General features: G+C 37.4%; 5 protein-coding genes across 7 annotated transcripts; 2 read left to right on the top strand and 3 right to left on the bottom strand.

Annotated features, from left to right (window-relative positions):
- The first annotated feature begins 242 nt into the window (after positions 1 to 242).
- Positions 243 to 2,012, top strand: LOC125212776 (putative pentatricopeptide repeat-containing protein At3g23330). The gene has a single exon (XM_048113033.2). The coding sequence runs from the start codon at positions 288 to 290 to the stop codon at positions 1,896 to 1,898; it is 1,611 nt and encodes a 536-aa protein (XP_047968990.1). The 5' UTR covers positions 243 to 287; the 3' UTR covers positions 1,899 to 2,012.
- A 198-nt stretch (positions 2,013 to 2,210) lies between these two features.
- Positions 2,211 to 5,731, bottom strand: LOC125215002 (argininosuccinate synthase, chloroplastic-like). 2 transcript variants are annotated; one of them, XM_048116270.2, is made up of 11 exons: positions 5,656 to 5,731; positions 5,252 to 5,358; positions 5,104 to 5,162; positions 4,930 to 5,011; positions 4,690 to 4,828; positions 4,467 to 4,515; positions 4,145 to 4,327; positions 3,754 to 3,828; positions 3,455 to 3,640; positions 3,005 to 3,093; positions 2,211 to 2,902 (listed from the first exon to the last, which is right to left on the bottom strand). In XM_048116270.2, exons 2-11 carry the CDS (start codon positions 5,313 to 5,315, stop codon positions 2,350 to 2,352), a joined length of 1,479 nt encoding a protein of 492 aa, XP_047972227.1. In that variant the 5' UTR covers positions 5,316 to 5,358; positions 5,656 to 5,731; the 3' UTR covers positions 2,211 to 2,349. The 2 variants fall into 2 exon arrangements, with proteins under 2 accessions (XP_047972227.1, XP_047972228.1); XM_048116271.2 differs by having other exon boundaries at positions 5,252 to 5,350; positions 5,656 to 5,701.
- Positions 5,732 to 8,455: 2,724 nt separating this feature from the next.
- On the bottom strand, positions 8,456 to 12,631 carry LOC125215000 (putative pre-mRNA-splicing factor ATP-dependent RNA helicase DEAH2). Its single transcript, XM_048116267.2, has 7 exons — positions 12,232 to 12,631; positions 11,781 to 11,983; positions 10,608 to 11,692; positions 10,079 to 10,204; positions 9,751 to 9,989; positions 9,545 to 9,663; positions 8,456 to 8,798 (listed from the first exon to the last, which is right to left on the bottom strand). Exons 1-7 carry the CDS (start codon positions 12,517 to 12,519, stop codon positions 8,672 to 8,674), a joined length of 2,187 nt encoding a protein of 728 aa, XP_047972224.1. The 5' UTR covers positions 12,520 to 12,631; the 3' UTR covers positions 8,456 to 8,671.
- Positions 12,632 to 15,984: 3,353 nt separating this feature from the next.
- Positions 15,985 to 18,264, bottom strand: LOC125208974 (uncharacterized). 2 transcript variants are annotated; one of them, XM_048108524.2, is made up of 4 exons: positions 17,980 to 18,260; positions 17,113 to 17,890; positions 16,362 to 16,509; positions 15,985 to 16,260 (listed from the first exon to the last, which is right to left on the bottom strand). In XM_048108524.2, the coding sequence occupies exons 2-4, from the start codon at positions 17,711 to 17,713 to the stop codon at positions 16,251 to 16,253; spliced, it is 759 nt and encodes a 252-aa protein (XP_047964481.1). In that variant the 5' UTR covers positions 17,714 to 17,890; positions 17,980 to 18,260; the 3' UTR covers positions 15,985 to 16,250. The 2 variants fall into 2 exon arrangements, with proteins under 2 accessions (XP_047964481.1, XP_088923478.1); XM_089067352.1 differs by lacking the exon at positions 15,985 to 16,260 and having other exon boundaries at positions 16,331 to 16,509; positions 17,980 to 18,264.
- Positions 18,265 to 19,804: 1,540 nt separating this feature from the next.
- On the top strand, positions 19,805 to 23,096 carry LOC125210886 (uncharacterized). Its single transcript, XM_089067183.1, has 5 exons — positions 19,805 to 19,989; positions 21,294 to 21,324; positions 21,395 to 21,492; positions 22,460 to 22,630; positions 22,728 to 23,096. The coding sequence occupies exons 3-5, from the start codon at positions 21,403 to 21,405 to the stop codon at positions 22,782 to 22,784; spliced, it is 318 nt and encodes a 105-aa protein (XP_088923309.1). The 5' UTR covers positions 19,805 to 19,989; positions 21,294 to 21,324; positions 21,395 to 21,402; the 3' UTR covers positions 22,785 to 23,096.
- The last annotated feature ends 589 nt before the right edge of the window (positions 23,097 to 23,685 follow it).

The raw sequence follows: 23,685 nt of genomic DNA, 5'->3' as shown, positions 1-23,685 counted from the left end.
ATTTAATATACTAGTAGTACAATTTTATATGAGTGACTGAAATTAAGAGTACTCAATTGAAAACGTAGGACCCAATTAATGATATATTAATAATAAACTAATATATTGATTCATTAACGTAGATGAGTACAATATCTCAAATACACAATTAATAATAAATGTGATCAAATGAAAATCATTTTTCAATTATTCCCATAGCTCTTTTTTTTTTTTTTTTTTGTTCTAAAAATCAGTATATATATTACATTCAAATTCATAAAACTTTGGCTCCAAATCAGAGCATTTCAATGCGCACACAAAAATCATTAGCCCCTCTCTTCTTCAGCGCTGCTCGATTCCACACCCACACACTTTCGACTGTTACTCTGAATCACAAGATCAACAATTGCGTGCGCAGCGGAAATGTCAGCGACGCACGCAAACTGTTCGACGATTATCCCCACTCGAGAAACACCGTCTCCTGGAACTCCTTGATCAATGGCTACATCAAATCCCGCCATTTCCAAGAAGCCCAGAAGCTGTTCGACGAAATGCCTCACAGAGACGTCGTTTCTTGGAACACCCTGCTTTCCGGCTTCCGCGACGCCCAGAGCCCAGACAAGGCTCTCCGCCACTTTCTACGAATGATGGCGAGCGATCGGAGGCCGGTTGAGCTCACGTTTGCAGTGCTCATGAGCGCGTTTTTGAATTCGGAGTTCGATGTCATGGTTCCGCAGCTGCACGGGCTCGTGACCCGTCTAGGGCTTGATCTGAATATCTATCTGGGATCTGCTTTAATGAGGGGATATGTTGGCTTGGCTGATCGCGATGGTTTTCGCAGGGTGTTCGATGAGATCGAAGTGGTAGATGTGGTGCCCTGCAATGTGTTGATCTTAGGTTATATTGAATTTGGGATGATGAGTGAAGCAAAGACGGCGTTTGATTTAATGCCTAAGAGAAATGCTTTTTCTTGGAGCATCATCATTAATGGATTGATGAAGAACAAGATGGTTGATGAAGCAAAGGAAGTTTTTGACAGTCTACTTGAAAAAGATGTAGTTTCTTGGACTGCAATGATAAGGGGGTGTGCTCAGGGTGAGAAGTTTACGGAGGCTCTAGACATGTTTCCTGCAATGATGAGCTCAGGAGTTCGCCCGAATCATTATACCTTTTCGAGTGTCTTTGATGCCTGTGCGGGCTGCTCGTCTCTTGTGATGGGCAGCCAGGCTCACGCGTGTCTATTGAAGCTCGGTATCCCTGTTGATGTGGTGTTGGGATCATCCCTTCTCAACATGTATGCGAAATGTGGCGACATAGTCGCTGCATTCTCTGTGTTCGAGTCCATGCCAGTGAAGAATCTAGTGTCATGGAACTCGATTATTGGAGGCTGTGGAAGGCACGGACTTGCAGATAGGGCGTTGGAGGAGTTTGAGAGGATGACCTTGAGTGGCGTGCTCCCTGATCAGATCTCGTTTATCAATGTTCTGTCGGCATGTGTGCACGGGGGGAAGGTGAGAGAAGCTGAAGAGATTTTCTACTCAATACAGGCGAAGTATGGGTTGGAGGCAGAGATGGAGCATTATTCGTGTATGGTGGACTTGTATGGTAGGGCGGGTGAGCTAGAGAAGGCTGAAGAGTTGGTTAAGAGGATGCCGTTTGAGCCGGATGTGGTTGTGTGGGGCGCACTGCTCGGGGCTTGTGGGCTGCATTCTTGTTTGGAAGTTGGTGAGTTTGCAGCAATGGGAATATCTAAAGTGGAAAAAGATCATCCGGCAGTTTACTCGATCCTGTCGAAGATATATGGTGCGAATGGCACTCGAAGCGGTGTGTTTCAGCTGAAGAAGATGATCAGAAAATGGCAAGAAAAGAAACAGAAGGCTGGTAGTTGGATACAATCCAATCCTGGACTAGTTACATGAATTGATAGAATGATTTAACTCACTTCGTTCCAAGATAGTTGTAACATTTTTTTTTGGCATAAATTGATGTTTAAAAGTTAAAATATAGAGAATAAAGTATAATTGAGAATAAAATTATTTTGGTAAAAAAATGACTCAACTATCTTAATACAGGAATACTAATTACTAGGAGTACTAGTTTGGATATGATATATACACGTAGCTGACATTCTTGATCAGGTTATTACTGGACTTTGCAAATGTAGTGTTGAAATTGAAAATTGAATACAAAAGCGAGGTATGATCAAACCAATTAACACGAACAAAAGACAATAAATAAAAGCTCTGTTTTATAAAATAATTCTAGTAATTCAAATTCAAGCTTGTGAAGACTAACAAAGTAACAAACGACCTTACTAACTACGCATAGTTAGTCACGCAGCACAACGGAGATGCCACACCTCTAAACACATCACAACCCTTTCTCGAGCATAGCTCGGACCCTCATTGGCAATCCATAGAGGCGGATAAATCCAGCAGCATCGGCTTGATTGTAGATATCACCGCTCTCGAACGAAGAAATGTCTTGCCGGTAGAGACTGTTAGGACTTTCCCTGCCAGCTACACTCACAGATCCTTTGTAAAGTTTGAGTGTCACTGAACCAGATGTAGTCTTAGTAATTTCCTTCATGAAAGCATCCATGGATTCGCGAAGAGGATCGAACCACCGACCAGCGTACACTAACTCGGCATACTTGAGGGCAAGAGAGTCCTTGATTTGGATGGTCTCGCGATCTAGTGTTAGGGACTCGAGCTCACGCACTGCAGAGAAGAGGATGGTCCCGCCAGGAGTTTCGTAAACCCCGCGGCTTTTCATGCCAACAAGTCGATTTTCAACCATGTCTATGCGTCCGACTCCATGCTTCCCACCTAGGTCATTGAGCTCTGCAAGTAGAGAAGCAGGAGATAGTTCCTTCCCATTGACTGAAACTGGCAGGCCTTCAACTATACCAATTTTCACGTACCTACAGCACGGGGCAGGGGATAGAGTAAGAGAAGTGTGCATTAAATGCAGTTCAGAAAGATATAAGAGAAGATGATGACGAAGAAATATCATTGTGACTTACTCAGGTGTATCAGGTGCGTTTGTTGGGTCTACTGACATCATATACATGTCCTCTTTCGGTTCATTAGCTGGGTCCTCCAAGATATCCCCCTTCACGCACCAAAGGAGCAAGAGCCATTAACTTTTGAGTAAAAATTTCCGAATATAAGAAAGTTGCTTATCAAGAACACAGACATACAGATTTGAATCTAGATCTATGCAACTGATATAAAATCTTCAAAACAACTCATATACTTGTAACGAGTAAGCAATCTTTCTCAAGGTGAATATCCCTTTTAACAGGCAAGCATAAAACATAGTTGTTTGATCAGAGCTCTCAAATGAGTAAAGGCTTGTCAGATGCAGGTGCAGTGTCGTAAAGGTCAGACAAAAATAGAATGATCTTGTTTGTAATAGAAATTGTACTCTCATGAAACAAAGACAAGCTTCAGATGCTTCTTGAGTAGATTACCTCATGGCTGAGATGCCACAGATTCCTGTCTCTGCTGTAGATCGATTTCTTTGTCACTGGAACAGGTACATTATGCTTTTTAGCATATTCAATAGCATCTTCTCTTCCTGTTATTTCCCATTCCCTCCAAGGCGCAACAACATTGAGTTCAGGGTTCAGAGCAAAGAAGGTGAGCTCAAAGCGGACCTATAATAAAGAATAAGGCTCATTACGGTTCCTACAATTGAGGAAACTAAATAAAATCAACAGTCATGCTTCAACAAAGATCACAACATAGCCAGTGTAGCTATAAAGCATACTTGATCATTTCCTTTCCCTGTACATCCATGAGATACAGCATCAGCTCCAACCTCTTTGGCAGCATCAACCATTGCCTGAATTTATCACAATTGATTTAGTAACTTAATGGGGCAAAGTAACATCAAGAAAGAGAGTTGAGGTGGGGGGGGGGGGGATGCTAAGCGTGACAACATGCAAGTACATGTGTAAATACCACCAACAACAGTCGATATGTTAAAAAATATAGTTACATAAAATCGGGAAATAGGGCCTTTTGAAACTGAGAGTGTAGTTCTCTTTTATAAAAAAAGACTGGATTAAATTTCAAGATAGAATGCATTAACTTCGTAATAAGAGAAAAAACAACAAATGAAATTACAACTTTGTTTTTATTTATTTTCTTAAATGTACCTTTGCAATAACTGGACGAGCCATTGAAGTCCCAAGCAAGTACTTTCTCTCATAGATGGCACCAGCTCGTAAGCAAGGAAAGATAAAATCTTTCACAAATTCCTCCTTTAAATCCTTCACAATCAGTTGGCATGCCCCACTAGCCCTGGCCTTTTGTTCTAAACCATCCAATTCTTGCAGACCCTAACATTGATGGAATTGTAGCAAATTTATGGTTATTACACAGATCAAAACCATCCATCCCAGCCCTTTTGTTCTTCTACATAGTATATTTTATGGAATTCGAACTTTTTAAGATTACTGAGATTAGTTTTTCACATACTTGACCAACATCTGCAGTGAAGCACACAACCTCGCAGCCATAGTTCTCCCTGCAATAAACAAAATAGTGACTTAGTCAGAAATGGATGTTTCGGATATCAAACCAGATTAAACTTTTAAACCATCATCGCAAATAGAAGAAACATAGCAAGAAAATCTATAGTAACATACAAACAGGAAATGAAAAAATGATACGAACTCAAGATAACCGATTAATAACATACCTAAGCCAAGGTACAATTACAGATGTGTCTAGACCACCACTGTAAGCCAGCACAACTTTGTTCAACTTTTTACGCAAAACCTTACTATCACCGCTAGAAGTTGACACCTCCTTGTCACTAGCCAAAACTGCTTTGATAGCTGCATCCACATTCATAATTGGTTTCACATCTAATAAATCACACATGCAATTTCTTTCTAATAATATATGCACATAGATCCTTTTAAAGGATTGCCAGTACCATGATTTTCACGAACTGGCCCAAATTTAGCTAGGGTTTGGGAGATTGAAAGGCCGTGAAACTCGCTGGCTTTTACTCCTACCTGCCATCATAAATTCAGAAAAAAATATCCTTAGATAACCACCTAGCTTGCCATACAAAAGTGGATTAACTGAATCGGAATGCCAAAATCACCTGCTCTTGTGAGGCCATTCGCCGACTGCAATGAACTTTGTCATAAGTTCTGCATGAATCTACATTTTCAAAAAATCAACCACAATTATTAGTATTTTTATTGCTTAGCAGGTTTTCAAAACGCAGACATGTCAATATCAAACACCACCTCTTTTCAAACCACAGAAGAGATTGGTGGAAGAACATGAAGAGACCGCGTGAATCTGAGCCATGGCTATCCGGTGCAATGCAAGACGAAATCTCGTCTCTGAAAATCTGGGAATTAGGCATTTCAGTAATAAACGATGCGAGAGAGCCGCTCACGTTAAGGAATACAGCATCAAATGCTACTAAATTCGAACGATTTGGATCCAATCAGCATACAAACAAATACTAGTATAAAAAGGTTCAACAGAAAGGGATTGATACAGGTAAACTAAACTTCATTTCCAGAAAAAGGGGATACCAAAAAGTAAAAACGAACAAACCAAAAAACAAAACCTAGTCAACAACTGAGAGGCAATAGATGAGTGAAGCATGAACCCTAATAAATTTGCAAAAAGGGATGATTACCGGCGTTGAAGAAACGGCGGCTGAAGTAGACAGTGAGCGAGTATGACTAATCACTAAGCTTCGTGGTGAGCTAAACAATAGTTTTTACTCATATTTAAACTGGGCCTAAAAGATTCTTTTACTCAAACTGGGCCCATTAGAATCTTAGGCCCAACTAAATTTTCTATTTAAATAGTATCGACTGATTGAATATTTGTTATCCTGTTAAAAAAGTTACTCGTATAATGGAAAGTCTCTAGCATTCGTTGAAATTATATTGCCATTATTTTTCACTTTTTCGATTTTTCTGACGAAAATGCACTTCAACCATTAAAGGACATTTCCATACATTTTGACATTTTGTACATTTTCAATTTTATGGCCTTTAAAGTTCCTATTAATTTGCCTATAAGTATAATACTTGAGCTTCAGTTTATATTTATAAATGTCAATTAATACATTTTACTTAGTTTTAATGAATAGAATTAAAATCACAAGTATAATATGAAATTAATATTGGAACATATATGATATATGAATGAATTAGTCCTATCATATAATCATATATCGGTGTTGGATCCAATTTTGTCTGAACCATTTAATATATCATCAGATTCCATCATTTATATTAATATTATCTATCTCATTTATCAAAACAAATACTTGAAATACGTGACTTATCCATCATCGATACTATATTACTCATTGTATTTGTTATTTTAAGTCAATTAATTGTGAAATTTACAAAAATTGCACAATAGGTTTAGTTAATGTTAATGATTGAAGCTCAAAGCATAAGACGTGCACTCGTAGCTATTCTCAAAAAATAAAAAATAATTATATATACTAATGCAGGGGTGCATTATGGTGCCACCATAAATAGGATAACACCATACCACCAATATAGTCCGTTAGATCTCATTTATGGACACTTAGGATTAAGTTCTTGAAAAAAACACGAGTTTGCAGTCTACTGTATTAGATATTGCAGTCGTGGTAAACTGCAATATTGCTGTGGTGAGACTGCAATATTCAATGAACAACACTGCAATCTGGTAACGTAAAATTAGAAATTTCCTATTTTACCCCCGTGTTTTTACACGTGGCAGCAGGACAAGCACACGATTTTCAGATCCAATGGCCTAAAATGGTGGTATGATGTTACAATGAAAAGGGTTGTCATCTTAATACACCCCTACTAATGCATATAATAAATATTTTATCAACAATTACTTCCTCCGCCCCACAATACGAGTCACATTTTGTCTTTTCGGTTCTTCCCACAATAAAAGTCACATTTCACTTTTACCATAATAGTAAGTCTCATATTCCACCAATTTAATTCACTCATATTTTATTAAAACTATATATAAGAGGGGCTCATAATCCAATAACTTATTTAACTCATTTTTTTTTTACATTTCTCAAAACTCGTGTCTACAACATATGTGATTGATGTAGGACGTAGGTAGTACCAAACAAATTTAAATTTGATTGGTATTATAAATTGACATTCTAAAATTTGATTTATTTAATTCCATACTATAAGCCCTGGTTATGATATGTTTGAGATGTGAAAATATATAAAAATGCCTTATAGTGGTTGAGGGACATTTTTGCCTGGAACGATACAAAATGTAATTTTTGTTGAGCAAAATTTATAGACTTATTTTTGTTGGAATGGTTATTTTGGATAGCTACTTGAAACAAGTAAAATCCAAAATATCACTAAAAGATCAATTTGGAAAAGCAACTTTGATAGAGAAGAAATATGTGTGGAGGTTCGAGATATCACATCAACATCACAACATCTCTTATCCCTTGTAAATAGATACCTCGTACTCTCATATACTACCTCCAGTCCCACGTCTCTTATCCCTTGTAAATAGATATCTCATACTTTTCTTTTAAGAAATGTAAAGAAAAGTGGATTGAATAAGTTAGTGGATTATGAGTCCAACTTACATATATTAGTTTTATAACAAAATATGAGTAGAATTGGTTGGTGGAATGTAGTGTCTAATTACCATTTTTGGTAAAAGTGAAATGCGACACTTAATGTGGGACAGAACGAAATGACAAAATGTAACACTTAATGTGGGACGGAGGTAGTAGCTATTTTAAGTCATCATTTCCTCAATTCTCAAATATCTAAAAGTTTGCATGTGCCTAGTGTGTTAGAGATGCTTTTATACACTAGGACGAAGTCGTTTATCTTTTGGGGACTCTACGTCAATCTGTGAGCACTAGCCAAAGCATAATTTGTCTTGCAGAAGACTTGACCTATACTTAGTTTGGTTGTGTTACTGTTTTCATTATAATTTTCGTTTCATTTGTATTTGTTTTACTCTTCGGCTGTAATAGTTAGAGTCTCGCCCGAAAACGACCTGAGAATCTTCCAAATTTTATCTAATAGTCGCAAGACAAATTACGCCCCGACTAGTGGTCACGGATTGGCGAAGTACCACAAAACAAATGGGCACAGGCAAATTTTTGGAGTTTCGAGAATTGAGGAGACAATGCTCCTAAAGTAGCTATGTGAGAGTACAATGGATCTAGCTTAGAGAGGGAAAAGAGATATTATATGGAATGGATATGAAGCAGTGATGATTCTTGATTTCTCTTCCAACAAGTACGGTAGGAAGTACAGAAATCATCTTTGTTTTTTCTTCCAACATCCAAGTAGTCATCTTAGTGATATTTCGTATGTTAGTTCTTCCAACTAGCTATCAAAAATGATCACTCCCGACTCTTACGCACTACTAGTAATTTTTAAAAGTGAAATTCGCACGATACTACGCAACCAAAGGAGACATGCATATAATGATACTAGGCGACCATAACATTTGAACTGCTCCAACGTTTCACCAATTATAAAGCAATACAACTCTTTTACCACAAGGAGGTATAAATTCCAGCATATCCATACAAACAAGATATATTTTAAGGTTTCTTCAATCTTAAAATACAATTGAAGCTCTCACATCTATAATGCTCTTCTCCATTCGCTCTCATCAGAGCTAAGTGGGACTTCTCTTCATTTCTTACTTCGACTTTCATCCTTTGCATTCTCCCTCTTCTTATACAGTTTTTCCAGCTGCCGCTTTGCCTCGCAGTTGGGGAAGTTTGAGAGATCATAGTAATGCGGTGCAATGTCAACCAACCTGCAGCATTTGACACAGGTTTAAAATTAAAATCAAGATAATCCAGCAAGAGACTAAAAACTGAAGCATAATTCATGACAACAACACGAGAATTATCGGCAGTTCGCAACAACAATTGGAACAGTTAATACCCACGGCAAATATTACCTCCCCCAGTCCCATAACAAATAGGCTAATTGGGGATGGTACGGGTTTAAATGCGTAATTGGTAGAATAAGAGAGGAGAAAAAATAGTTCAAATGTAGTGGTTAGTGGGACCCATAAATGATAAAGTAAAAGCAATGGAGAAAAAGCTATCATAAATGAATATGGACTATTTGTATGGGACAAGCGAAAAAGGAAATTAGGCCTATTATTATGAGACAAAGGGAGTATATGATGATAGTAGTACAAGTTGTTAATCAACCACCAACAGGAACATGTCAGATCAGGGAAGCAAACATGAAACATGCAACCCAAGTACCCAACCACACAAAAATATTTCAAGGAAAAGGAAGCATGAAATTAACCATGTATTTCCCATATAGCATATCTAATTTGAAACAGTGACATGCAAACAACTTATAGCAAATACTATGATACTATGCAACCAAAGGAGACCATAACATGCATATATTTTGCGCACAGTAAACTATGTACAGATTTAACAGCATGTGTCGGTGTAGAACAAAGAGGCATGGAGATATTGAAGTATTAAACAACACTACAACAGACAAGTTTCATGTCATGAGGGACCCAAAACTAACCATTCACCACGAATATCTGTCACGGTACGAATGAAATTCCTGCTTGTGAGAACATATTCATTATATATAACCCACTCAGGTTTATGATCCAGGCAATTTGAAGGGTGCAAGTGAACAACCTGCCAAAACAAACAATTCATTAACATTGATAAAGTGATACGACAATGGAAATATGATGAAACATACAAATCGTAGCAACGACATACTTGGTTGTCTTTCACAGTAAGATAGTGGCCAGTGCGCTCTAAATGGGCAACCTGCATGAAGTATCCAGCAAGCATAGCCTTCCTGATATTGACATAGTAGTCACGGCTGTTAAAATCTGTGCTACAGAGCTTCAAATTGAATCTGGCCATGATCCTAGCTAGCTGCTGTCTGACATTGTCCGCTGATTTAAGAGCCCTCTGATTGACAAAGTTCTCGTAGCACCATTGTGGATCTTCCTCTGAAATCATTGAAGGTCACAGACAAACATTAGCATCCATATACTCAATTATAAAGGTAGAAATGAGAGATGCTGAGGATATTACTTACTATTTTGTTTGTAAGCGTGATACACATTCAACAGCGTGAGATGATCTCCGTCAATGTGACCAAAACGAGCTTTTGCTTCATCAGCAGCTTTTTGAGCATCCCTAGGCCGGACGAAGCAATTGGGTACTAGAGAAAAAATTGGTTATCACAGAGGAGGCCCACGGTAGGTCAGATGTATACAGGCGAGACGACACCATTTGCTTGATGAGAGAATACTGAGTAACTGCAACTATCTGCATCAGCACTTGCTTAGAAATCCTTGGTACATGCCAAGGAGGCATGAGACCCAGACAAGGGATGCTGATGACAACCTAAACAGACACCCAGATATCAATAACATACACAAATGCTTCAGCAGTTGTGTATGAAATCAATGTCTGAAGTTGCAACAGACAGAAGGCAATCTGTGTGTGCAAGACCACTTAAGCATGAACTTCACACAAGAGTGAAGTACGCCAGACAAACAATCTACTCTTGTAGATATGCGACAACGTAGGCGACGAAAAGGGAAAAAAAAAGTAAAGCATACCTGAAAGCATTGCAGATACTGAAAGGATCTCATTTGAACAATTGAATTCTGAACTAACAACCAGCATCTTTGACATCTGAGGATCCAATGGAAACTCACTCATAATCTCACCCAACTTGGTCAGGTTCCCATCATCATCAAGGGCTCCCAAGTAATTCAAGACCTCCAATGCTCTCATAAGTGTCTCAGGAGCTGGCGGGTCCATAAAATCAAAATGGACCAGATCATCTATTCCCAACTTTTTCAAAGTCAAAACGGTATTTGCAAGATTTGACCTTAATATCTCGGGATACGTCTGCGGTACAAGGTCATTATGGAAACTCTTTTCTGTGTACAGTCTGAAGCACTTGCCAGGCTGTGTTCTTCCAGCACGTCCAGATCGTTGATGGGCACTAGCCTTTGATATAGGAGAGACCAAGAGAGATTCAACACGAATTCGAGGATTATAAACTTTTTGTTTTGCAAAACCAGGGTCTATGACATAAACTATGCCATCAATTGTAAGAGATGTTTCAGCAATATTGGTAGAAATAACAATCTTTCTTCCTGCGGGGCCACCTTCCCTTGCAGGTGGTGGAGCAGCTTCAAAAATCTTCTGCTGCATTGCCGGAGGAAGTGTAGAGTACAAAGGGACTATTTTCACCGGTCCAACTTGATCCCCATTATTGGCTATTTCCTTCCCAATTTTCTTACAAGCATCTTCAATTTCTTCTTCACCAGTTAGGAAGACAAGAATGTCACCAGGAGGTTCACACAAGTGTATCTGACACACAGTCTTTATAGCTGCTTCAAGGTAATCTCTCTCAGGCTCCTGGGTATAGAAAATTTCTACAGGGTGGAGCCTCCCAGGAACTTTCATTAGTGGTGCACCAAAGAAGTAACCTTGAAACTTCTCCGCCTCAAGAGTAGCACTCATTACAACTAGTTTAAGGTCAGGCCTATTTTTCAACACCTCCTTGAGAAGCCCAAATAAAACATCTGTTGCCAAAGTCCTCTCATGGGCCTCATCAAGAATTATCACTTTGTATCTCTCTAGAAGAGGGTCGGTCATGGCTTCTCTCAAAAGCATACCATCTGTCAAGTACCTGCAGTGTCAGAAAAACATAAGTACGGATCTATTACACAGAAAACAAACTCCAGAAATTTCCAATTGATGATGAAAAGTATGCATACTTCAAAACAGTTCGAGCACTGCTGCAATCCTCGAATCGAATGCTATAACCTACTTCTTCACCAATAGCCACATCCATCTCTTCAGCAACTCTCCTTGAAACAGACATAGCGGCCACCCTCCGAGGCTGAGTACATCCGACCATGTACTTTTTGCGCTTATCAGCTGACTCTAGCTCTATGGCATCCAGCACAAACTGAGGAATCTGTAAAAGTACAAATCAAAATTTAGCTTTCTAGCATTAAATCGAGAAATTAATAAGTATTATACAATCAAAACTCAAAACTTCGTAACATGGAAATGCAAATCATCTTGTTCAACATTAAAGGTGAATGCAATAACAAAGCGTAGCTAGTGAATATAAAAAAAATAAAAACACATAGAAATGCATTCTTAACGGCTGTGCCGACTGCATAACAACAAATTAATTAAGTCGAGCGCATGAACACCAACCTGAGTCGTTTTACCACTACCGGTTTCACCCACAAGGATAAGCGTCTGATTAGCTCTAAGAACCTGTAAAAACTCATCCTTTTGGTGCCACACGGGCAGAGTCTTCCTCTTCTCCAAAATCTCATAATATCTCTGCGAATAGGGCTTCGAGTTCCATTTATTTATCGTGGAGGGCAGCGCCGCCGCGGCCATTCTGTCGCTGCCGTTGGCCCTGGGAAATTTCCCCGGCACGGCCGTCTCGTCCACAACGTCGAATAGACTCACCTTCCTCTTTCTCTCTGTGCCCATCTACCTCCCTAATCCGACGGCGACACGATTGACGGTCGAATTGAGAAAAATCGAAAGCTAATCTCCAGATCCTAAAGATGGAAAACCCTAGAGAGAAGGTGAGTGTAATTAGGGTTTGTGGATACGAACTTATACTGAAACAGGTGTAGCCAACAAACTAACCGACTATTTCAATTATTGGGCCCAAGCCCAAAATAAACCTATCACTCAATTCTCTGAGGCCTACGAATTATGTTTAAAAATCTGCACGCCAGGAACACAGACATAAACGCGCACGTAGTGGACTTTGACGTAAGAGGACGAACATATGATTGTTTTATCAATTTGGTCCAAAACATTATCTTTTTGATTATTTGTTCCTTTACAATTGAATTTGGATCGAAATCAGTCCTAAATTAACAGAACTGTTAAAAGTAACGGTCAAACATGGTGTTTAGCCGATTTTGACTAAATTAAATATTTTTATCAGATTTTTTATTTATTTTAAATATAAAAATTATTATTCTAAAATAATTTTAAAAATTTAAACCTCCTCCTCCAACCTCAACAGCGCGCCGCTGCTGTCATCGGCTGCCGCTCGCCGACCACCGTCGCCTTCGGGAGGTAAGATATTTCATTTTCAACTTCGTAAAACAAATTTCTAAGTTAGAAACTTGTTTCATCCGCCCCCAAATCGGAGCTCCTCAAGGAGGTGAACTCCACAACGGTCTTCCTCCCTCCGTCATCGCCGCTCCGATGCCACGCCGGTGTACTCCAATGGTTCAGGCCTCCGTCAGCTGAGGTGCATCTCCAATTTGAAGAGATCCTCCCCCAAATCGACCAAATCGGAAATCCCCAAATTTCAAACTCTTCAAAGCTGCCTTCGTCGCCGGTCACCACCAATGGTCGTTGCCTCACCCTCACCAGACATCACCGTCGCTCAGCCGCTGCCATTGCTCCGCGGCAATTTCGTGTCGCCGTTGTTAGGAGAGCACAGCTGCAACCTCGATCAGCCACCACCGTCACCGTCCCGACTGCTTCTCACTCTCGGTCAGAATGTCGTCGTTGGTCAGGTGCACCATCGCGGTCTACGATGCCGCTGCTGCACCGTCGAAAGTCTGGTAGAGTCGTCGCCGCCGCTGAGCTACCGGACAGAAACTTCAAAGTTAGAAGCGGCGGGCTGTTCAGTTTGGAGGAGGAGGTTTTAATTTTTTAAATTATTTTAGAATAATAATTTTTATATTTGAAATAAATAAAAAATCTGATAAAAATATTTAATTTGGTCAAAATCGGCTAAACACCCTGTTTGACCGTTACTTTTATCGGTTCTGTCAATTTAGGATCGATTTCGGTCCGAGTTCATTTGTGAGAGACCAAATAATCAAAAAGATAATGTTCAAGACCAAATTGATAAAACGGCCATATGTTAAGGGCCACAATTGGCCTTTACTCTTTATTTCCTCTATCCTAGGTTACTTAGTTCTGTTTTTATGATCATTATTTGTTACATTTATTTTTTATTTCCTCATTTGCAATTAAATTTTTAGACATTTTTTTAGTATGAATATTAAGAAATTATATTAAATAAGTTAAAGAAGATAAAATACAATGGAAAGTAAAGTAAAGTACTCCATGAGAAAAATCAAGGTGTAAATATGAAATGAGATAAATAAGAGTAATTTAGTGTTTTTATTTTTGTTAAAAAAAAATGAGTCAACTTAGTTGGGATATTATGAAAATAAATTATGACTCAACTTAATTAGGATAAAGGAACACTATTTTTGTAATGGATCATATTTAATTATAATATTATTACCAAATAAATGTTTTTGAATTAATATGAACTTGATTTATTTTAATACATGAAATATTAGATTTTTTATCTACATTATGTTACTAACTAACAATTTATATATTTGATTATATTTACTAAATTTTAATATTTATATATTTATATAGAACTAATTATATATAAGGTTTAATGTTTGTGATATATTATTAATTGTATTTTATCATGTACTAAATTTAATTAATTTTTGTATTCTATATATCTAATTATATATATTTGTAGTTGTAATAGTAAAACGGTTTAATAAGTGATTTAACCGGTTCGATCGGTTGAACCATGAACCAATAGTTTCGCTGGTTCACTTGACGGTCCAGGTTCGTAAAACATTGCTTAAAACTATCAGTGTACTGTACACGAACTTAATCTTGACCGTAATTATAAAATTTGTAACAAAAAAATTAAAACAAAATCGTGCGCCAATTTTAAACTTATTTATCAAATGACAGAAATTTTATTTCAGTTGTCCTAGTTCCTATTAGAATTTGAGCTATAAAATCAGGGTAAAGTAATGATTGAATTAGCCAACGGAATTAGGGGTGTCGAAACTATTATCCGCGGGTACCCATACCCGAATATTTCAATATTATACTACCCAATCACGACCCGTATAGTTAAACGGGTAACCCCATACCCACATCGAGTATCCCAAACCCACAGTTGCGGGTACCCAATCCCGCAAATATAATTTGAATTGTGTATTATTCAATGGTATTACACTTTTAGTTTTCGCTTATCAACAATGCTAGTCATCTAATACAATAATTTTATGTACATGTTTGAAATTCTAGAATGAATTTTGGGATTGTTGCTAGTTGCTGCACTATGATTTTAGATTTATATTTTTTTTTACTTTGTTGTATTTGCATAATTTCCAACTATTAACTAAGCACAAATATGGTGATTTCTCATCTCTTAAATATAATATGACTACGTATAAAATATAATGCAAATCCAAATTTCAAATAAGCAAATACTATGATAGAAACATCAAGCATGTCTAAAATTAAATCACCGTTCAAAAATTTAAAATAAAACAAAAAATAATTCACTTTCATTAAAAGTCTAAATATTTTTAATCTCTAATCTAAAGACACTAAACTAATAAAAGTTTCAGTTTCACCAATCTTGCAATCCTTCAATTGGCAGCGGATAAATAATTGGAAATAAAGTGTATCGTCGGGGAGTATATATAGATTTTAAACTAATTAACTAAAATAAAATATTTGAAAATCCTAACCCTAAAAATAACGGGTATTATCGGGTATAACAGGTATACCCGCGCGGGTAGCGGGTATACCCATACCCGCAAAAATTTAAAACAAACTACCCAATCACGCCCCGTTTCCCATTGTCGTCAGGTAGTGGGGACCCGCTACCCGGCGGGTTGAGGGTTTCCCGATACCCGCTATCCATTTCGACACCCCTAAACGAAATATTATATGACCCGCAAAACTAATCTTTGTTCTTTTTAGTAATTTTAGTTGTTTCAAACATATTCTGTTTTCATAATTAAATTAGTTTTATAAAACCAGTTATAAGAAATTATATTTTGAAATAAATTTAAAATTGGTCATAAACCAGACTGAGCCAAGCATGGCTCGAGCTATACACATATAGGTGTCATATTTAAACAAAGATAAGTGAAGTTATATTTATTAGTCATTTGCTTATAGATACAAAAGAAACACTTTGAACTAGTGCAAGAGATTCAAACAACTTTCTCATTTACAAAGAGTTAGAGAGAAAATATGTGCACTCGGTTAGAATCTGATCTCCACCATTTCAAGAACCCAATCTACATTTTCTCAGGAGACGCTCGCTCGTCCTCATTTTCAACTTCATCTTCATCTTCGTCTTTGTTCTGTTCCAGCCAGCTGAGACTAAGACTCGTACCACACAGAAATTATGCAGACCTGCATCGAAAAAGTTAGCAATCGAGGGAGAGTTACAAGGAGCAAAAACAATGTTTATGCGGGGGTGCAGACAACAAGCATGAAATTAAGAGAATACGCACTTGGGAGGTAAGAAACTCGGTGCACCACCACCATTAGATTTAAAAGTTTTATAGAACTGAACAGGCAACAAGCCTCTCATTTGTGGCGGTGGCTGAGGTTGAGGAGCTCCTGCGATTATCAAAGTCGAACTAGTGCTCGCGTTCAGACCTGCAGACCAAAATAATACCGAGGTTAACGAGATAGTTCTAATCTTGATATGTAGTGAAGAATTGTGTTTCATGGAAGAGCAAACTCGAAGAAGGATCACTTTAACATGGATATGGATTATCTTTGTTTTAGACAGCAACATAGCCTCTAATCGATTTAGTAGAGACGTGCATCAATTTCATTTACTCGGTTCCAGTTTACGTGCATCAATTTCATTTACTCAGTTCCAGTTTACAATTTATATGTACTAATACTACTTCGTTAAGAAAAAAACTAGCTACGAATTCGGTTTCTAACAGAAAGGGAAAGACTATGAAAGCAATCCACACAGTAAGTTTGATGGAGTGAAATAATAGGACACATCTCTCCTCACATGACAAATCAAACTTCAACAAATTAAGTAAACTTCAAAACCATAAATGAAAATCCTAACAAAATCTGCATTTTCCTTGCAATTCTTGACATATAATAGTACTTATTAAACACCAATATGCGAATGACTTCATTATCTACGCATATATTTGATGCAATTCCTTACATAAATGAAACAATAAAAACAGTTGTCAGTAAAATATGATAGTGTGGAGAAAATGGTGATTATACCTTGCAAGATTAACACGAGAAAAAAGAAAATAGTGACGAACATGGCTGAGATGGTTGCAGCAGATGAACATACTGATGATGACGACGAAGAAGATGATGGGGATGACAATTTGGGCGATTTATTCTTCTTCAATGCCTTCAAACGTTCCATCCTCTCACGCTTCTTAATAGCAAGCCTCGATATCTCCTTGAGCAACCTCATGTCTGCAGCATCCAAGGTCGGACCCTTTGGAGGCCGAGGTGGCTTTGCAGCCTTCTTAGCCTTCCCACCTTTCCGTCTCTCCTTCTCAACAGGGGGCGCCCGCCCCTCTCCTCCCCTCTCATTGTCCCTCTCGACAGGGGGCACTACCCCCTCACCCTCCTCCCCTCCCCGAGCCTTATCACTCAACAATTTCGTCGTCTCTTTATCAAGCTCTTCTTCTGTACAAACGTCCGATTTCACCCTGGCCTCATCATCAACAGATCCATTTAAATTCAAAATCCCACTGCCAATCCTTTTCAAAATCTTCTTCCCCCATGTGGAATCAGAGGATGAATCCTTACTCCCATTAGCATCACCATTTTCAATATCAATCACAAATTCTTTCTCTTTGTGCTCCATTTATGATCGATCAATCACAAATTCTCTCTTTCTAACCAAACCCTCAAACGCATCGACAATGAAATTGACAAACCAATTATCACACCACACAGAATTTGTGCAGCTAGGGCTCTGAAATTTTGGGAATATATTTTCCCAAAAATCTCAGAATAAACGAATCAATCAATATAATCTCTCCTGATCAAATCATAAACAAAAAAGATCAACAGACATTTCATCGAACAATAATGCAATATGTAAATTGTAACATGAGATCAAAAGCGTACCAGTCAGAAAACAATGCGCAGAAACCTTGAATTCGAAAAAATGATGAACAAAAAAAGAAGTGGGAAATAAAAAAAGGGGGGTGTGAAGATTCGAGAAAGATTTCTATCCACCCCCCATATTAAGCTTTCCGCATTGCGTCCTTCCTCCCATTATTATAAATATATATAGAAATTCATGTGGGCCGCAGCATAGCTGAATAAATTAGGGGCGAATCCATGTCTGAAGAAGCTGGCAGTGAGAGAATGCAATAATTGTTGGACAAATTTTTGTTGGATTAAGACCGGCCGAACCGAATTGTACGATGATGTTTTTGGATAATGCTGATGATTTTATTATTTTTATTAATTTAATTGAATGTGCAATGTTTACTTCTTCTTTTTTTTGTTTCAGAATTTCTTTGAAAATTAAAGTAAAATATCTAAATCAAAAGATTAGCGTAATTTAGTACTAGTATAATTCTTCGTGGATTGTTATTTTCTTTTTTCACAAAAAGAATTATGGCTCGACTGAGAGCAAAATCTAGGAGAAAAGAACCAAAAAGTCATAAAATCTGCGGATGGATTAGGTTGTGAAACGGCAGAATAGTCCAGATAAGGTCAAGCCTACAGCTGTCAAACGCGGCCCATTCTCCTCACGCGTTTCGGCCCAAATGGCATCTCGACTGTATAAAAAATTGATTACTTTTTCTCACTTTTGGAATTCTATAATTTTATTCTATCGTTATCAAGTTTGTCAAATATTTTATTCAATCGTTTATTTTTAACTGGTGAAAAATATTCGAATATACCAACGAATGATTACAAGACACAATATGTGCATTATTGATTTGTCATTGAATCACTGCATCCTATGATATTCCTATCATGTGTTGAGTTATTTACTCCTATATAAGATCCTAATATGATTAGTGGAACAACGTCTCTCCCTAATTTTTGGGGCTTCTCTACAGTCCTATATACGCCATATGTGATCAACACGAATATTAATGAAAAAATGATAAAGCAAGAGAGATGATAAAACATCAATAAAGTAAAATATATAGACATGAAAAAAATAGATAAAATAAGAGAGAGAAAAAAAGTGAAAAAACATGAAAGAGAAACTTTTCATTTTAAAAATAATAATATTTTGTGGATATAGTACAAAATAGCAAAATGAGACTAATTTTTCATGGACGGAGATAGTACTATTACTTAACCAATTATTTACTTAATATTACTAACCCTTTTAATAACCTCTTTAGGGGTGACAAATCGTGCGTGTTATGTCGTTATCGTATCGACACGATAATGACACGACACGATAACAACAAACACGAACACGACCCCTTAAGAAAACTCCAAACACGAACACGAACACGACCCGCTACCCTTAGACGCGAACATGACAACGACACGAACTACTTCAGGTCAACACGACACGATAACAACACATATATGACATGACACACAATAACGACACTATAATAATAATATTATAACATATTAATATTATTTCTAATATTAAATTTTAAAAGAAAAAATAAAATAATAATATTATAATATATTAATATTATTTCTTAACGTGTAACACGAAAACGACACGAACCCAATAAGCCTTGACACATACCTATTAATTTCGTGCGGGTTCGTATCGTGCCAAAAATTGTCAGCCCTAAGTCATAACCTCGGGTAAATATAATTAAATCCATATGTACCTATATATATATATTCGTGAATTGTTTAAATATTAAGATAATTACTCGAGGTGGATTATGATCATAATTACTTTTCCATAAAATAAGTACTAACAATTTCCCTTAATTACCACAAGTCAATGCCAAAAGTCATTTTAGGGCTGGAATAGTAATTACAGCATTAATCAGATTCAGTGTATGGTTAAACACGGCGGAGAGGCGCGTCGATCACTGCGCTCCGGTGCCGCTTCCTCTGGCTCTGGCTTCCACCTCAACATCGACTCCAATCATTCACTGCCTCTCTCCGGTCACAAGAGACCGAATCACTACTCTAGTAATTTTGTGGCTTCTAAATTTGAATCTATACGTTAAATTGTTGTGCGCATACGCCAATTTTCGGGGCTGTGCTGCTTAAATTTTGAAGCATCATTTTACCTCCAAATTTGATTTCATGTTATGATAGTATTTGCTTCGTGTTTATGAGTTCGAATAATGTGATCTCTGTCTTCGATTAAGTTTACCGCTGTTTTGTGGGAGATACTATTGAGGTTGTTCTTCCTAAGGATAAGCGGACTGGATTACAGCAGGGTATGATTCAATGAATCGGTGGTTTCTACTTTCACTTTCATGTTTATTATGGTCGATCGTGATGTGCAGCTGGTTTAATAGACTCAGGGGTATCATTATAGTTGAAATTTGATTGGGAATCACTATTTGATGAAGTATTCTGTCTTGAGTATAGACATGCTTTGAGAAGGGATATTGAAGAAGTGAGTACCTTTTAATTGCATTCGACACTTTCCAGACCTATAATAACCTTGCTCCATTGTAAAAGAGGTTTCATATGAACTTTGCCCGAGCTCACTGATGTCTGCACTAGACCTTGTTTGTTGTTAAATTTTCTTGTACTAGAGCCTGACTTGAATTGCATGCACCTCTGCTTTTGTATTAACTGTAAGAGGTGCATAAAAAGAACTGCATTTAGGCTCGTCAATTAGTTGAACTAGTCCCAACTCCTTGAAAACATGTACCTTTGAGCTTCGAATTCCTGATCATCTGTTTTTTTTTTTCCTTTATGGAGTACATAATAAAAGAGATTTGTATTGTTAAGAATGAATTCAAGCAAAATCACGGTATGCATCTTTTGATTCTTTGAGCTCCCCCTTGTCTAAGTTCATTTGGATTGCATGAGCCTGGGAAACTATTGCTAGTGAAGTGGTTGCTAACTATGTTCTTGAAATTTCTTAGTTGGCCAAGTTTGTGCACCCTGAAAACAACAACTTAAATAGGTGATTAAGGAAAATATCTTTAAGGTTCTCTTTGTTGCACTGATGCACTCGCACCATGATCTGTTTTTCTTTGCATCTCTTAAATACTAAGTAACTCCTTGCTTGTTGATTATTGTAACTTCAGCCGTTTTTCCTCATATGCACCATTTCTGGCTTTAAGGATGTCGTTTTGTCCTATATATTTTTAGAGATATTGCACTTGCCGCAACTCATGCATTAAATGGAATAGATGTGATCGTAAAGCTTTATGCTTACATGTCAGTGTTTCTCATTTCTTTCCATTTTAGAAGTGAATGCCAAAATATTTTTTCATAGGTTTGTGATCAACCATTGATTGTGCGGTTTGCAGATCAGAAGTAGCCCCAAATATGGGATTCAAGGTTATCACCCGTCCTGTTAATTATCTACATTTATAGTTTTCTGATAATAGATGTATGCTCTATCTCATAGATGGAGAGATGTGCAGTGTGCCTTCCGTTTCTCAGTTATATGATATAGCTGGACGACCATTTTTCTGGAGAGATGGAGGATCTATGCCAGATTGCCAGGTCAATTTCAACCGATTATGCATATAGATATAAAACGTTTCTCCAAAAAATGAGTAGATTGGCAAAGAAAAAGTTGATAAGACAAACTTAAACAGATGTCACAAGAAACAAAAGTTGAAATTTAATGAGTGGAAGTGAAGTTAGCTACAAGAGATCTTTCTTGAACAATCCCCTCGCGCTTCAGTTCATCGATAATCATATATTTTCTGACTATTGAAAAAAACTTTCTTCTTGATGTTGATAGCTTAGTGATGGCATGTAAATGTGTGCTCACATACGCGGATATATATTGTCTGCGCTAATCTCGTTTATTTAAATCTTTGTTACTATCAGCTTAATACTTTGGTTTACTTCATGCCTGCTTCATATTCCAATAATCTAGCTAGGGCGCATATGATGCATATTCTTTCTGGTCATCCATAACCACTGGACACCATATAAATCTTATTTACTTTAACCTTTCCATATCTTGTTGGGTTGTGTGTTTGGAGTTCAAGTGGCTTCATACGTTCAACCTGGATCATTTGATTTGTGGCAAGAGTCTAAAATCTAACAGGAGTATTCTGGAAAGAGTTTTATTTTAACAAGCCAAAACTTGTTTTAATTGCTACACCAAATAAAATACAAATGTTGGGAAGAATTTCTCTTCCATCTTTTGCTTGATTTTGGAAAAGCACCTCTTAACAACAATGTAAGCTTCCTATTGATGCAGCATAGCAGCATTGTCATGCCAGCGTTACATTCATGATGTTTGATTTCTTCTAATCCTGAGTGCTTGAATTTCACCTCATTAGTTGGGAGCCCATTTTTATCATTGCTTCTTCCCTCCTCTTGATGCTTGCTTGATATATATCATCTTCTATCTTGTTTTGCCATGATGATAAAGGGTAATATGACATAAACAAATTTGTTGACAAAAGGTGTGTGCTATTTCACTTCTGCAATGATACCAATTTTGAATCTGCAGTATTCTCACTCAGGATGCAAGATAGTAACAATGGCAAACAAGGATTCTGCACCCGTAACCAGAGCATTTGATTCCAGTGCTGAGGTAGAGTCTGTAGAATGTGACTGGAGCAAGCATGTTTTTCCTGATGGAGATTTGTACCATTATAACTGTGTGACATGTGAAAGCAGGGTAAGTGGTTCTTCCATTTTTGCATTTTTTCCCCCTTCCCATAGATCTCGACATATCCTTGGATTTTGATGGGCAACTGTTTCAAGCATGATATTAGTGGGAGAACCCTGTGGAGCTCAGTATGCAATTTATGAACAAGAACTTGATGGCCTAGAAGAACAGCAACAACACCTGCATGAATCAAATTTACACACTTTTGTCCCAGGAGGTGTTAGAAGCCCAAAAGGTACCTGCACTCGCATGACTCCAAGAGTTAATACAAAGGAAGCATAGCTGCTGGAATCACATATGGTTAGTTTCAGCTGACTACCTTGTATTTCAGTTGAGTTATTCAAGTATGTTACAACTGTGTCTTATGTGAGTTAGAGGGTATAACTTGTCTGTAACACTTTTTCATTCAAGTTGTATTCTGGAATTTATATGTTAATGCTGCAAAACAATCATAATCCCGAGGGAATTAGTTTCACCATTTTGGCAATCTGCACATGGTAACTCGTAGCACCAATGTCGGGTATAATATGTATACTCATGTTGTGTCCACCACTACAACTCATTTCTGTTAGTTACCCAAAAATCCCAATAAGTCAGTGGATGGAAAAAGCACAACTTTGATTCATGATGCATTGTTTGCCCATGCACTGCCATCTTCAAGATGCATTTATCTGGGTTTTTGTTTGGTTGGTAGAGTGTGTGAGCTTCGAGAATTATGTTGCATTGACTGGGTTATGAAACTTCCTTGTTGAAGTGAATATATTCACTCTAATGGTGAATCCTGCCTCTTTCACCCATGTTACCTTGTTCTTTGAAATTTGGTAATGGAAAGTGAAATTCTTAAAAGAAGTGGATCTGGTGAAAATGACAAAATGTAGAGAATAATTTTTAAATCTTTGTTCACAAAAACGGTGGGTGCATCTTCTTATCGGATGAAAATGCCTTCAAATTCCATTAGAGGCACAAATTTAATACTTATTTGTTTATTTTTAGTTCGTTGATTTTCCGTGTTTGTTCATCGTTCTCATTTTCCTTTAAAGATGTGGAGTAGTAATTCTCATTGG

Source organism: Salvia hispanica, chromosome 3, assembly GCF_029641045.1.
Source record: "Salvia hispanica isolate PSC_SH4W2 chromosome 3, Shi_PSC_v1, whole genome shotgun sequence".
Taxonomy (NCBI): Eukaryota; Viridiplantae; Streptophyta; class Magnoliopsida; order Lamiales; family Lamiaceae; genus Salvia; species Salvia hispanica.
The sequence above is the reverse complement of the archived record's forward strand: the minus strand, read 5'-3'. Positions and strand labels throughout refer to the sequence as shown.